The sequence below is a fragment of the Leptonychotes weddellii genome, chromosome 1 (assembly GCF_054177405.1).
Source record: "Leptonychotes weddellii isolate Sample4059 chromosome 1, ASM5417740v2, whole genome shotgun sequence".
In the NCBI taxonomy this organism is placed as follows: Eukaryota; Metazoa; Chordata; class Mammalia; order Carnivora; family Phocidae; genus Leptonychotes; species Leptonychotes weddellii.
This window is the reverse complement of record NC_138369.1, coordinates 17,781,540-17,794,532: the sequence shown is the minus strand read 5'-3', so window position 1 is coordinate 17,794,532 and position 12,993 is coordinate 17,781,540. Positions and strand designations below refer to the sequence as shown.

The 12,993-nt window shown below is 39.8% G+C and overlaps 2 protein-coding genes across 7 annotated transcripts in view; both read left to right on the top strand.

The window, feature by feature from the left end:
* Nucleotides 1-12,993, top strand: part of ITIH4 (inter-alpha-trypsin inhibitor heavy chain 4) — a 121,204-nt gene that overhangs the window by 39,403 nt on the left and 68,808 nt on the right. The gene's annotated exons all lie outside the window — the stretch shown is intronic.
* NEK4 (NIMA related kinase 4) overlaps nucleotides 1-12,993 on the top strand; it is a 32,616-nt gene that overhangs the window by 1,002 nt on the left and 18,621 nt on the right. For 3 of the 5 annotated variants that reach the window (XR_014145023.1, XM_081818876.1, XM_081818868.1), the window contains exons 2-7: nucleotides 1,148-1,414; nucleotides 2,360-2,557; nucleotides 2,982-3,089; nucleotides 4,893-5,047; nucleotides 6,741-6,882; nucleotides 9,117-9,521. Coding sequence is in view for 4 of the 5 variants with exons in the window: in XM_081818876.1 (XP_081675002.1) it covers nucleotides 1,148-1,414; nucleotides 2,360-2,557; nucleotides 2,982-3,089; nucleotides 4,893-5,047; nucleotides 6,741-6,882; nucleotides 9,117-9,521 (1,275 nt within the window). In the remaining variant the exon portion in view is untranslated. The remainder of the gene's footprint in view (nucleotides 1-1,147; nucleotides 1,415-2,359; nucleotides 2,558-2,981; nucleotides 3,090-4,892; nucleotides 5,048-6,740; nucleotides 6,883-9,116; nucleotides 9,522-12,993) is intronic. The other 2 variants (XM_081818885.1, XM_081818891.1) reach the window with 2 other exon arrangements.

Sequence of the window (12,993 nt, the reverse complement as noted above, 5' to 3'; positions counted from 1 at the left end):
GGTTTGTAAGTAGGGTGACCATATAATGTATCATACAAACTGGGACAATTTCGAGACTGGAAGGAGGCGCTATTAATAATTACACCAAGACAGTGGCAGTGCCCCAGGCAAGCTGAAAAGAGATGTCCCTCCCGAGTATAAGGCTCTCTAGTCTATTCTGCTTGGTGTCAGGTGCTGGTAGCTCTGCCTGGAACACAAACTCAGGTTTAAGAGATTTATTCAGTAGCGATAGGGGGAATGGGGTGGGTGTGTCATTGGATTTTTTGAGTGGAGAATGGGGTATTGATGGGAATAATAGCCCCTCACATTTGAGCAGTAGTTTACACTTTACAAAGCACATTTATATATATCCTTGTTGATTAATGAACTGTATGGACTGTTAATTGGTTGTGGGCAATGTATCAGGGCAAGGTGTCAGGGGATATTGACTTTCTTTTTAAGTGGGAATAATTTTTAATGTTGAGAATCGGTGATTTTTAACCTTATTAGGCCATGGATCCCTTTGAGTATCCAATGCGATCTATGAATCCATTCTGTCCGCAGATGTATTTTCTTTTTTTAAGATTTTATTTATTTATTTGACAGAGAGAGAGACCGCGAGAGGGGGAACACAAGCAGGGGGAGTGGGAGAGGGAGAAGGAGAAGGAGGCTTCCCGCTGAGCAGGGAGCCCGATGCAGGGCTCGATCCCAGGACCCTGGGATCATGACCTGAGCTGAAGGCAGATGCTTAATGACTGAGCCACCCAGGCGCCCATGCAGATGTATTTTCAAGCCTTATATTATATACCTTTGTAAGGGAAACTTAGAGGTTAAGGAATCTTTACTACAGGTTTTATGGTTGATCCAGTTGTATGTTAACATGGACTCATTTTTTAGCCATTAATGAAATTGTAAAATGCAGATGGAAAGTATAATAAATTTTTTGTGACCCTCCAGCCTGTTGAAGTCTAACCTATTGAAAATATCAGTAAATTAGAGCAAATCTTTTCCCTAGTTTTGTGCTTTGCAAATAACAAAATGAATAGGTTGTCTGACAGGCTCCTGGAGGTTGGTTTTGAGGACCATTTCAGAAGAACCCTTAAATATTCTGCACCTATAAAACTGTATGCTTATTTGCACCTTGTAAAATCACGTGTTTTCTCCATAGTATGTCATCAAAAAGCTGAACCTCCGAAATGCCTCCAGCCGAGAGCGGCGAGCCGCTGAACAGGAAGCTCAGCTCTTGTCTCAGTTGAAGCACCCTAATATTGTCACCTATAAGGAGTCATGGGAGGGAGGCGACGGTCTGCTGTACATCGTCATGGGCTTCTGCGAAGGAGGTGATCTGTACCGAAAGCTCAAAGAACAGAAGGGGCAGCTTCTGCCTGAGAGTCAGGTGGTGGAATGGTTTGTTCAGATTGCCATGGCCCTGCAGGTACTGTCCAGACACAGCATTCCACTCGCTCCAAGGTGACAGGGGGATGGCAGGTGGATTTTAGGAAACTGCTTCCCCGAATGCTTACGTGAAAAAAAAATGTATTTAAAAAAAAATCCATTTATGAAGTAGACTCAGTCCCTTTCACTATAGCATTAGAGTGTTTCTGAATGAATGATGTCTGTATTGAAGTAGACGTGGATTTCAGTTTGCAGGGGATGCCAGTTCTCTGTTCATTTAATATTCACAGCAAAATCAATTTTAAGGGCCCTGAGTTGACAAAGCAAAAAATGACCATGTCTGTTATCAGCTGGTCAGCTATGTCATATTGAAAGGTGGTTGGGCTAATTAATATGCTTAAACTGTGGGGGTATGGGCTTTAACCCTGCTGTGGCAGAGTGAGTGGAAATACAAAACATGTTTGTGTTCGAATATACACACATTCAAATGTAAGACTGTTTATGAAATACCACTCTGGATCTGGACAGATATGTCCAGAATGGATTGACCTTGTGTAAATTTTATACACTGTGTCTAAATAAAAGTGATATTGTTATATTTGAAAATATTATTAAGCTGAAGATTTCATGAGTCTGAGGGGAATGTGCATCTGACCCTGTACAAGTTGTCTTTGTCCCTTCAGGGGGAGTTTGTAAGCATATTTTTAACTGGATCCATTTAATGCTAGATGGTAAAATTGTCAAGGTACCAGGGAATAGTTGTGAAGGATAGACACTGGGCAAATTAATGCATGGAACTTAATTTCTTGCTTTGGAAAGTTGTAAATCAGACTTTTTATTTAGAGATGATTAAAACAGTAGGGTTTTGTTATTCAGGTGACTGAAACTCTTTCACTCATGCAATTGTTGATGGTATGTAAGAAGTCAGGAATATGTAAGTAGGTAAGTGTTCTTATATTTAATGAAGTTTTATTTCTCTCCTCAGTATTTACATGAAAAACACATCCTTCACCGAGATCTGAAAACTCAAAATGTTTTCCTCACAAGAACAAACATCATCAAAGTGGGTGACCTAGGAATTGCTCGAGTGTTAGAGAACCACTGTGACATGGCTAGCACCCTCATTGGCACCCCCTACTACATGAGCCCTGAATTGTTTTCAAACAAACCTTACAACTATAAGGTAGGATTGAGCTGCATATGCCAGCTCACCCTGTCTCTAGGACAGTATTCATAACTTCAGAACCCATCAGATAGAAAGTCAGAGGAATTCTCTGTGAATTGGCTTGAGGAAAATGTTTTTTGGTTTTTGGTTTTTCTTTAGATTTCTTTTTTTATTTATTTGAGAGAGAGAGAGAGCAAGAGAGTGAGCACCAGCAGTGGGGAGAGGGAGAAGCAGGCTCATGGTGGGCAGAGAGCTCAATGTGGGGCTCGATCCTAGGACTCTGGGATCACGACCTGAGCTGAAGGCAGATGTTACCTGCCTGAGCCACCCAGGTGCCCCGAAAACGTTTTTTTGCTTTGTTTTGTTTTGTTTTGTTTTTCTCAGAGGAAAAATGTCAGTAAGGCATTCTGACATTTGATTATTTACTATTTTTCTTTTCTAGTCTGATGTTTGGGCTCTGGGATGCTGTGTTTATGAAATGGCCACCCTGAAGCATGCTTTCAATGCAAAAGACATGAATTCTTTAGTTTATCGGATTATTGAAGGAAAGGTAAAGAATATTCTGAAACTAATTGTTTTTCATATTTGAAGCAAGGTTAAGTTAATGCAGCTTTGTAAGTAGCTATTGGCAAAAATGAGTCATCGTTGATGTCAGGTGGATAGGTAAGAAGAGTAGGCCCCTTCTATGGAGAAGGTTGAACTAGAAAGAGAAGGCATTGATCGTTTTTTAATACTAATTAGTAAAGGTGGCTTGATGGTTCTGAAGAATTGGCTTTTTGAAAACCACCACCTTGTAACCACAGGATATTCAGGTGCCCTGAGACGATATTGGTAGCTTCTCCTGAGCAGCCGTGGTTAAATGAGCCCCATCTAAAATGAGTCCACTCTGGGCAAAGTACCCATTCCATTCCCAGCTTGCTCAGTACTTGGTGATTAGAAGACACTTTGCAACAATGTAAAATAGTAATGATAATAATAAATAAAAATCAGTCTACTCTTTGAAGGTGTTGCTCCTTTGGTAATCATCACAATTATAAGTAGCCAAATAAGAACTGCAGAAAGCAATGTGTACGATACAGACACCAGAGTGACCATGTTTATATATTACTTCCCATGAGGCTAGTTGTCCTCTGCAGTGTTAGGTATCCACACACCATTAAGTTTTATTTATTTATTTTTAAAGATTTTATTTATTTATTTGACAGAGAGAGACAGCGAGAGAGGGAACACAAGCAGGGGGAGTGGGAGAGGGAGAAGCAGGCTTCCCGCAGAGCAGGGAGCCCGATGCGGGGCTCAATCCCAGGACTTTGGGATCATGACCTGAGCCGAAAGCAGATGCTTAATGACTGAGCCACCCAGGAGCCCCACACACCATTAAGTTTTAAAGCTGTAAACCACCTACTGATTTTAATATTATGCCAAGACTCACTTTCTTAATTTCAAAATATTGAAAAACACAAAAAGTAAACCATACCTGTAATTGCACTACTTAAGACTCAAAACAAGAAAGGAGTGAAATTTCCCTCTCTTTTTATTCTTTTCTATCCAGTGGAGATCACCATTGCTAGGAATTTTGTGCGTAGCCTTCCTAGCGTTTTCCTGTCTATATATATATCTCAGTCTGTGTGTATATATGCACATAAACACACAGGCACTTTTAAACAGTAACTGAGATGGAATCAGATAGTACATATTGGTATACAACTTGCTTTTTTGACTTAATATACAAGGGACATCTTTCCAGTTCGGTACCTGTCATATTTTTTAAGAAGCTGCCTAACATTTTATTAGAAGGATGTACCATAAGCTATGCAATGGATAGACATTTAAGTTGTTTCCAGTTGTTTACTACTGCAAGAACAATGTTGCAGTGAATATCCTGGTATGTAAGTCTTTGGGAACTCATGCTTTTATTTCTGAAGGAGAGAGTCCTCAAATGGGACTGCTGGCTTGAAAGATATACTTTTTTTTTTTTTTTTTAAGATTTTATTTATTTATTTGACAGAGAGAGAGACAGCTAGAGAGGGAACACAAGCAGGGGGAATGGGAGAGGGAGAAGCAGGCTTCCCGCCGAGCAGGGAGCCCGATGCGGGGCTCGATCCCAGGACCCTGGGATCATGACCTGAGCTGAAGGCAGATGCTTAATGACTGAGCCACCCAGACCCCCCAAAAGATATACTTTTATAGTCTCACAACTTGCTGCTATGACCAGGACACTAGTAAGCTTCCTGTATGCTGGCTCTTTTCTTCTGTGGATAATGACTTTAAAGAAATATTTGGAAACATCTACTTTTTCCTTATACTTTGCTTCAAAAGACCAGAGTCATAATTGTGATATTATTTCTCTTTGTAGCTGCCACCAATGCCAAAAGATTATAGCCCAGAGCTGGCAGAACTGATAAGAACAATGCTGAGCAAAAGGCCTGAAGAAAGACCCTCTGTGAGGAGCATCCTGAGGCAGCCTTACATAAAGCGCCAAATCGCTCTGTTTTTGGAGGCCACAAAGGCGTAAGATATTCCCTTGCAAATAGGTGGCTAAATAGATGAATAAAAGAAGGTAGCTTCTATAATTCTCATATGTAGAATTTATGGTGAAGTTTTATTTATTTATTTATTTTGAGAGAGAAGGGAGGAGGGGCAGAGGGAGAGGGAGAGAGAGCATCTTAAGCAGGCTCCACACCCAGTGCAGAGCCCTACGTGGGCTCGATCTCACAACCCTGAGATCATGACCTGAGCTGAAATCAAGAGTCAGATGCTTAACTGACTGAGCCACGCAGGCGCCCCTGTGGTGAGCTTTTTTAAACATGAAGGAAGGGGCGCCTGGGTGGCTCAGTTGGTTTAAGTGACTGCCTTCGGCTCAAGTCATGATCCCGGAATTCCGGGATCGAGTCCCGCATTGGGCTCCCTGCTCAGCGGGGAGTCTGCTCCTCCCTTTGACCCTACCCCCTCTTGTGCTGTCTCTCTCACTCTCTCAAATAAATAAAATAAAATCTTTAAAAAAAAAAACATGAAGGAAAATTGCATGATTAGGACATGTGTTGAGATTTACTTAATTGCTAAAATCAGAAATCTAGAAAACCATTTAGAGAATCACTTTAACATTCCTTAGAGGGTCCCAAGACATATCAAGTAGGATTCTTTCAAAAGGCTATATGTTTTAGAAACCATATGAAAATGAAATTATCTAAGAAGCCTGTTATATTATGTACTATGTGAGAGTCACATTTAAAAATTAAGCACTCAAATTTCTGAGAGTTTCCATAAATTTCCCTCTTCACTCATATAATTTCTCAGGAGAAAAATTTCTTTCTTTGACTTACAGGGGTTACCTTCACTAAATAGCTGTTCCAAGATCTAAGAGCTGCACGATCTCTGCCTTGTGACATGTTAGATTTAAGAGTAATACTAGAGAGGCCCCAGGGGTTAAAGAAAAACCATCTTTTTATTTACACCGTCTATAATTTGCACCAAACAGACCTTTGGCCTTCCGTTGCACTGGTCTCATGGTCCTTTTGAAGTCTCCAGAGGGTTAGTTAGCTCAGTTGTAGAAATGTCACACTAAAGGGGGTTAATCCTGTACACTTTTATTCTGCAAGTCCAGGCTGAGCACACCAATCATTCTTACTCTCAAACTTGGCAAAGCAGTTGTGGTATAATTACAAACATGCGAAACTTGACAATTATGCTGGTTCTTCTGTACATGAGGTAATTTCTCATTGATTTTTTATGGAATAATCTTGTATTTACAGACAAGTTGCAGAGATCGTACAGAGAGTTTCTGTATACCCCTCCCCCAGCTTCTCCTATCATAAACCTCTTACATTACCATGGTACATTTGTCAGAACTAAGAAAACAACATCAGTACCTGACTGTTGACTAAATTCCAGACTTTATTTGGCCCTCACCAGTATTTCTACTAATGTCCTTTTTCTCTTTTAGGATCCAATCCAGGATACCATATTACATTTAGTCCTCCTGTCTCCTTAGTCAACCAAGTTTCTCACTTTCTTGGTTTTTCACGACCTTGATTGATTTTGAGGAGTACTAGTCAAGTGTTTTGTGGAATGCCCCCTGGTTTTTAGAAAACTATTTTCTCTAAATGGAGCAGTTTTTGTAATACATATACACATTTCCCAGATATGTAAAAACCTTTCATTTTCACTATACTGATGATAATTTTTTCTTTTCTGCCTCATAAAGAAAAACCTCCAAAAGTAATATTAAAAATGGCGACTCTAAGTCGAAGCCTGTTCCTGCAGTGGTCTCTGGAAACGCTGAATCGAGTCATAAAGTAGTTCCCCTCCAGTCACACTCTTCTGAGGGCTCCAAGACATATGTAATGGTATGTATTTTAGAAACTATTAAAACGAGGGGCGCCTGGGTGGCTCAGTCGTTAAGCATCTGCCTTTGGCTCAGGTCATGATCCCAGAGTCCTGGGATCGAGCCCCGCATCGGGCTCCCTGCTCAGTGGGAAGCCTCCTCCCTCTCCCACTCCCCCTGCTTGTGTTCCCTCTCTCGCAAATAAATAAATAAAATCTTTAAAAAAAAGAAAGTATTAAAACGATAGGTTATTTAAGCAGGTTATATAACATGATGTTAACCATTTTATGGTGAACCATTAATTGCATTTAGTGCATTCACAGTGTTGTGCAACCACCACCTCTATCTAGTTCCAAAGCATTCCACGTCACTGCAAAAGGAAACTGCAAACCCATTAAGTAATCATCCTCATGCTCTCCTCCACCCGGCCCCTCGAATCCACCAATGTGTATTCTGTCTTTATGGATTTGCCTATTCTGAGTATTTCATATAAATGGAATCATAATATGTGACCTTTCGTGTCTGGCTTCTTTCACTGAGCATGATGTTTTTGAGGTAGCATGTTATCAGTACTCCATCTATTTTTATGTCTGAGTAATATTCCACTGTACGTATGCACCACAGTTTGCTTATCCATTCATTCATTGGTGGATATTGAGTTGTTTTCACCTTTTGGCTGTTGGTATGAAAATTTGGGTACAAGTCTTTGGGTCCCTGTTTTGGGATATATACCTAGGAGTGGAATTGCTGGGTCATGTGGTAGTTCTATATTTACTTTCTGAGGAGCCAACACACTGCTTTCCAGAGTGGTTGCATTTTACTTTCCTACCAGCCAGTGCACAAGAGCTCCAGTTTCTCCACAACCTCACCAACTCTTGTGATTTTCTACTTTTCTGATTCTAGCCTTCCTAATGGATGTGAAGCGGTATCTCAGTGTAGTTTTGACTTGCGTTTCGCTAATGACTAATGACATAGCATCTTCCCACAAGTTTCTTGGCCATTTGTATTCCTTCTCTGGAGAAATGTCTGTTAAGCGCTTTGCCCAGTTTTTAATTGGGTTTTTTGTATTTTTGTTGTTGAGTTCTAAGAGTTCTTTCTATAGTCTGGACAGTAGATCCTTATACATGATTTACGAGTATTTCTTCTCATGCTGTAGGTTGGCTTGTCACTTTCTTGATAATGTCCCTTTATGCACAAAAGCTTTTAATTTTGATGAAGCCCAATTTATCTGTTTTTTTCTTATGTTGCTTATGCTTTTGATGTCATATCTAAGAATTCCTTGCCAAATCCAAGTCCATGATGTTGTTTGCCTGTTTTTTTTCTAGGAGTTTTATAATTTCAGCTCTTATATTTAGGTTGTTGATTCATTTTAAAAGTTTTAAATTTTCTGTTTATTGTGGTGAAATAGATATGACATAGAATTTGCCATTCTTAAAAAATATTTATTTATTTTAGAGAGAGCATGAGCAGGAGGGGCAGAGGGAGAGAGAATCTCAAGCTGACTCCACGCTGAGTGCAGAGCCCAATGCGGGGCTCAATCCCACAACCCTGAGATCACAACCTGAGCTGAAACCATGAGTCAGATGCGTAACCAACTGTGCCACCCAGGCACCTCAGTACTTGCCATTTTGAGCCTCCTCTAAGCCTACAATTTAGTGGCCTTAACTACACTCACAATATTGTGCAACCATCACCATTATCTTCCAAAACCCTTTCATCACTCTAAGTAAACTTTGTACTCGTTAAGCAATAGTTCCCAATTCCTCCTGTTCCCAGGCCCTGGTAACCTCTAATCTACTTTCTGTCTCTATGAGTTTGCCTATTCTAGATGAGTGGAATCATACATTATGTCCTTTTGTGTCTGGTTTATTCCATTTAGCATGTTTTTAAGGTTCATCCATGTTGTAGCATGTATTAGTACTTCATTCCTCTTTATGGCTGAGTAATATTCCATTGTTATGTGTATATCATATTTTGTTTATCCGTTCATCTGCTAATGGACATTTAGGTTGTTTTCACCTTTTGGCCAGTGTGAATAATGCTGCTAGGGATTATTTAACCCCTATAAACATTGGTGAGTAAATATCTGTTTGAGTCCTACTTTCAGTTCTTTGGGATATTTACCTAGGAGTGAGATTGCCAGGTCATATGGTGATTTTATGTTTAACTTTCTGAGGAACCTGCTGTACCTTTTTTGAGTTAATTTTAAGTGGTATGAGGAGTGCTGTAATAAGTTGGAAACATATTTTCACTCAGGGTGAAGACGAATGTTTGTCCCAGGAGAAACCCATAGTCATTGGCCCCTTGAAGATACCAGCAAGTCTGAAAGGCTACATCTGCAAACCAGACGTGAGCAATACCTCAGAATTGTTAGCCACCATCAGTAAAGTGAATATTGACATCTTACCTGCAGAAAGAAGGAATTCACTGAGCGACGACTTAGTTCGGGAGAATCAGCCAAGACACTTAGATGCCTCTAATGAGCTAGAAAGTAAATGCAGTATTTCTCAAGTGAAGGAGAAGCTGCAGGATGGCACTAAGCCCAGCCCTCAACCCAGAAACCTAATTCCCGCGTGGTCCTCTGATGATGTCACTGGGGAAAGGAATGACCCAGTGAGACCTCTGCAGCCCCTCAACAAAGACCAAAACCTGAAAGACCAGGTGAGTGATATGCATGAGGTGCTGGTTTCAGAGAGAACTGGAAAGCGCAGTTACGAAGATGTGGGTTGTGTTGTTTATTGTGTTCTAGTTGGCATTTTAGGTAAACCAGTTATTCTGTGTGCCAGTTTAAACATGACAGAAACCAAAGGATAGGACCCGCAGGATTCTTAGATGCGTTGTACCCCACTGTAGGGTATTTGGTAGAAGCATGCTATTTGTATGTTTTCTCCCATTTCTTTGTCACTCTTCCTTAGGCCTCCACGTGGATGGGTAGTTCTACCAAGCAGGTAACATCACATTTCTTCTTGCGCTTGGAAAGTTAGTGATTGATCTTATTTCTTAAGGAATAAAAAAAAGTATTTTATGTGTTGCAACCAAAGGGGAAGGAAGAGAAGAAGAAAAGGAAAGGAGCAAAAGGATTTTGATACTAAGAGACTATTCTAGTAAATTTAAAGGTTAACTTCTACTTGAACTTGGAAAGAAGTGTAAGTTAGATAAAACATGGCTATAGCTGAGGATTAGAGAGAAAGCCAGAACATTTGGTGACCTTTTCATTTTTATATGTAAAATATTCTAAAAATATATTTAAGATGTATTTTAACTATTTTTATAATCTGTGCTAAAATATTTAAATTTGATCTATTAGATTTTTATATTTCATATCTTTTATATAAGATATATAAAACTATTTTATACATTTATATTAAAATGTTTAATTTTTATTTTTTTTTAAAGATTTTATTTATTTGAGAGAGAGGGAGAGAGAGAGCGTGTGGGCATGCACAAGCAGGGGGAGAGGCAGGCAAGAGAGAGAAGGAGAAGCAGGCTTCCCACCGAGCAGGGAGCTGGACATGGGGCTCGATCCCAGGACCCTGGGATCATGATCTGAGCCGAAGGCAGACGCTTAACTGACTGAGCCACCCAGGTGCCCCTATATTCAAATGTTTTAAATAAATTTTTGTTTTTGTGGAAAAGTCCAAGTATAATGCTCTTGTCATTTAAAGTCATTAGATTGAAGTCTTAAACTTTCTTTGGACACTGGAATTCTTAGTACTTTGTGGATAAAACTATGTGTCCTGCTTGTTCTGCTTGGCTCTCAAATTATATTCAGGTTCACTTCTTCATTTTCTTCTGTTTAGTTTTCTAATTTTTAAAGTACCGATTCAATGGTTTTTAGTATATTTGTAGAGTTGTATAGTCATCACTGTCTAATTCCAGAACATTTCCATAACCTTAAAAAGAAACCCCATACCCACTAATAATAGTTGCAATAATAATTGCTCCTTGCCCCCAGCCCCTGGCAACCATTGTCTGTAAGGATTTGCCTATTCTGAGCATTTCACGTACAGGTATACCTCATTGCAGGTTCAATTCCAGATCACCACAATAGAGCGGATATTGCAATAAAGGGGTGTCAAATTTAAATTTTGGTTTCCCAGTGCATATAAAAGTTACATTTACACTACAGTCTAACCATCCTTCTGAACTTTCAGCAAGTCATAATCTGTTTGCTGGTGGAGGGTCTTGCCTTGAGGTTGATGGCCGGTGGTGGTTGCTGAAGGTTGGGGTAAGTGTGGCAATTTCTTTCAATAGGACGACAGTGAAGTTTGCCACATCTATTGACTCTTCCTTTTACTTAAACACTTAGAGGCCATTGTAGGGTTATTAATTGGCCTAATTTTAATATTGTGTCTCAGGGAATAAGAAGACCTGAGGAGAGGTGGAGAGATGGGGAACAGCCAGTCGGTAGAACAGTCAGAACACACACATTTGTCAATTAAGTTCTCCATCTCTTATGGACACAGTTTGTGGTGCCCCCAAACAATTAAAATAGTAACATCAGAAATCACTGATTACAGATCACCGTAACAAATACAATACTATTGAAAATGTTTGAAATATTGTGAGAATTACTAAAATGTGACACAGAGGCGTAAAGCCAATAGACTTGCTCATTGCAGGGTTGCCACAAACTTTCCATTCGTAAAAAAACCACAATTATCTGTGAAGCATAATCAAGTGGAGCACAGTAAAATGAGGTATGCCTATAAATAGAATCATACAATTTATGGCCTTTTGTGACAGCTTCTTTTACTTAACATGATGTTTTCAAGGTTTATTCATGTTGTAGCATCTACCAGTATTGCATTCCTTTTTATTTTTTTACTTTTTTTAAGGAATTTTATTTTACTTTTTTAAAGATTTGTTTATTTGAGAGAGAGAGAAAGTGAGAGAGAACACAAGCAGGGGAGAGGGGTAGAGGGAGGCGCAGACTCCCCGCTGAACAGGGAGCCTGATGTGGGACTTGATCCCAGGACCCTGGGATCATGATCTAAGCCGAAGGCAGACGCGTAACCAACTGAGCCACCCAGGCATCCCTGCATTCCTTTTTAAAATGCCAAATAAATTCACTGTATGTATACACCATATTTTATTTGTCCATTCATCAGTTCATGAGCATTTGGGTTGTTTTCACTTTTTGGTTACTATGGATAATGCTGTTACGAACATTCTTTTTTTTTTGTTAGTGTTATGAACATTCTTATACAAGTTTATGTATGGACATATGTTTTCAGTTCTCTTGGGTATATACCTATGATTGGAATTACTGGGTCATGTGGTAACTCTATGTTTAACTTTTTGAGGAACTCTAAGACTGTTTTCCAAAGCAACTGCATCATTTTACTTCCCAACAATATATGAGAGCTGCAATTTCTCCACATCCTCACCAATACTTGCTATTTTCTGGTTTTTTATCTAGTTATCCTAGTGAGTGTGAAATGGTATCTTACTGTGGTTTTGATTTGCATTTCCCTAATGACTAATGATGTTCAGCATCTATTCATGTGCTTATTGGCCATTTGTATACCTACTTTGGAGAAATATCTGTTCAGGTCCTTTTTTCACCCCTTAAGATTTTGTGTATGTATTTATTTGAAAGAGAGAGCGTGCAAGCTGGGAGCAGAGGAAGAGGGAGAGAGAATCTCAAGCTGACTCCATGTAGAGCATGGGACTCGATCTCATAATCTTGAGATCATAACCTGAGCCAAAATCAAGAGTCAGCCGCTTAGCCAGCTTAGCTACCCAGGTACCCCAGAAAAGAACGTTTTTTAAAAAAATGTAAATCGGGGGTACCTGGGTGGTTCAGTCGTTAAGCGTCTGCCTTTGGCTCAGGTTATGATCCCAGGGTTGTGGGATCAAGCCCGGCATCGGGCTCCCTGCTCGGTGGGAAGCCTACTTCTCCCTCTCCCACTCCCCCTGCTTGTGTTCCCTCTCTCGCTGTCTCTCTCAAATAAATAAATAAAATCTTAAAAAAAAAAAGTAAATTGGGAGGGTATGTGTTATGGTGAGTGCTGTGAATTGTGTAAGACTGGTTGAATCACAGACCTGTACCTCTGAAACAAATAATACATTATATGTTAAAAAAAAGAGAAGAAGGGGCGCCTGGGTGGCTCAGTTGGTTAAGCAACTG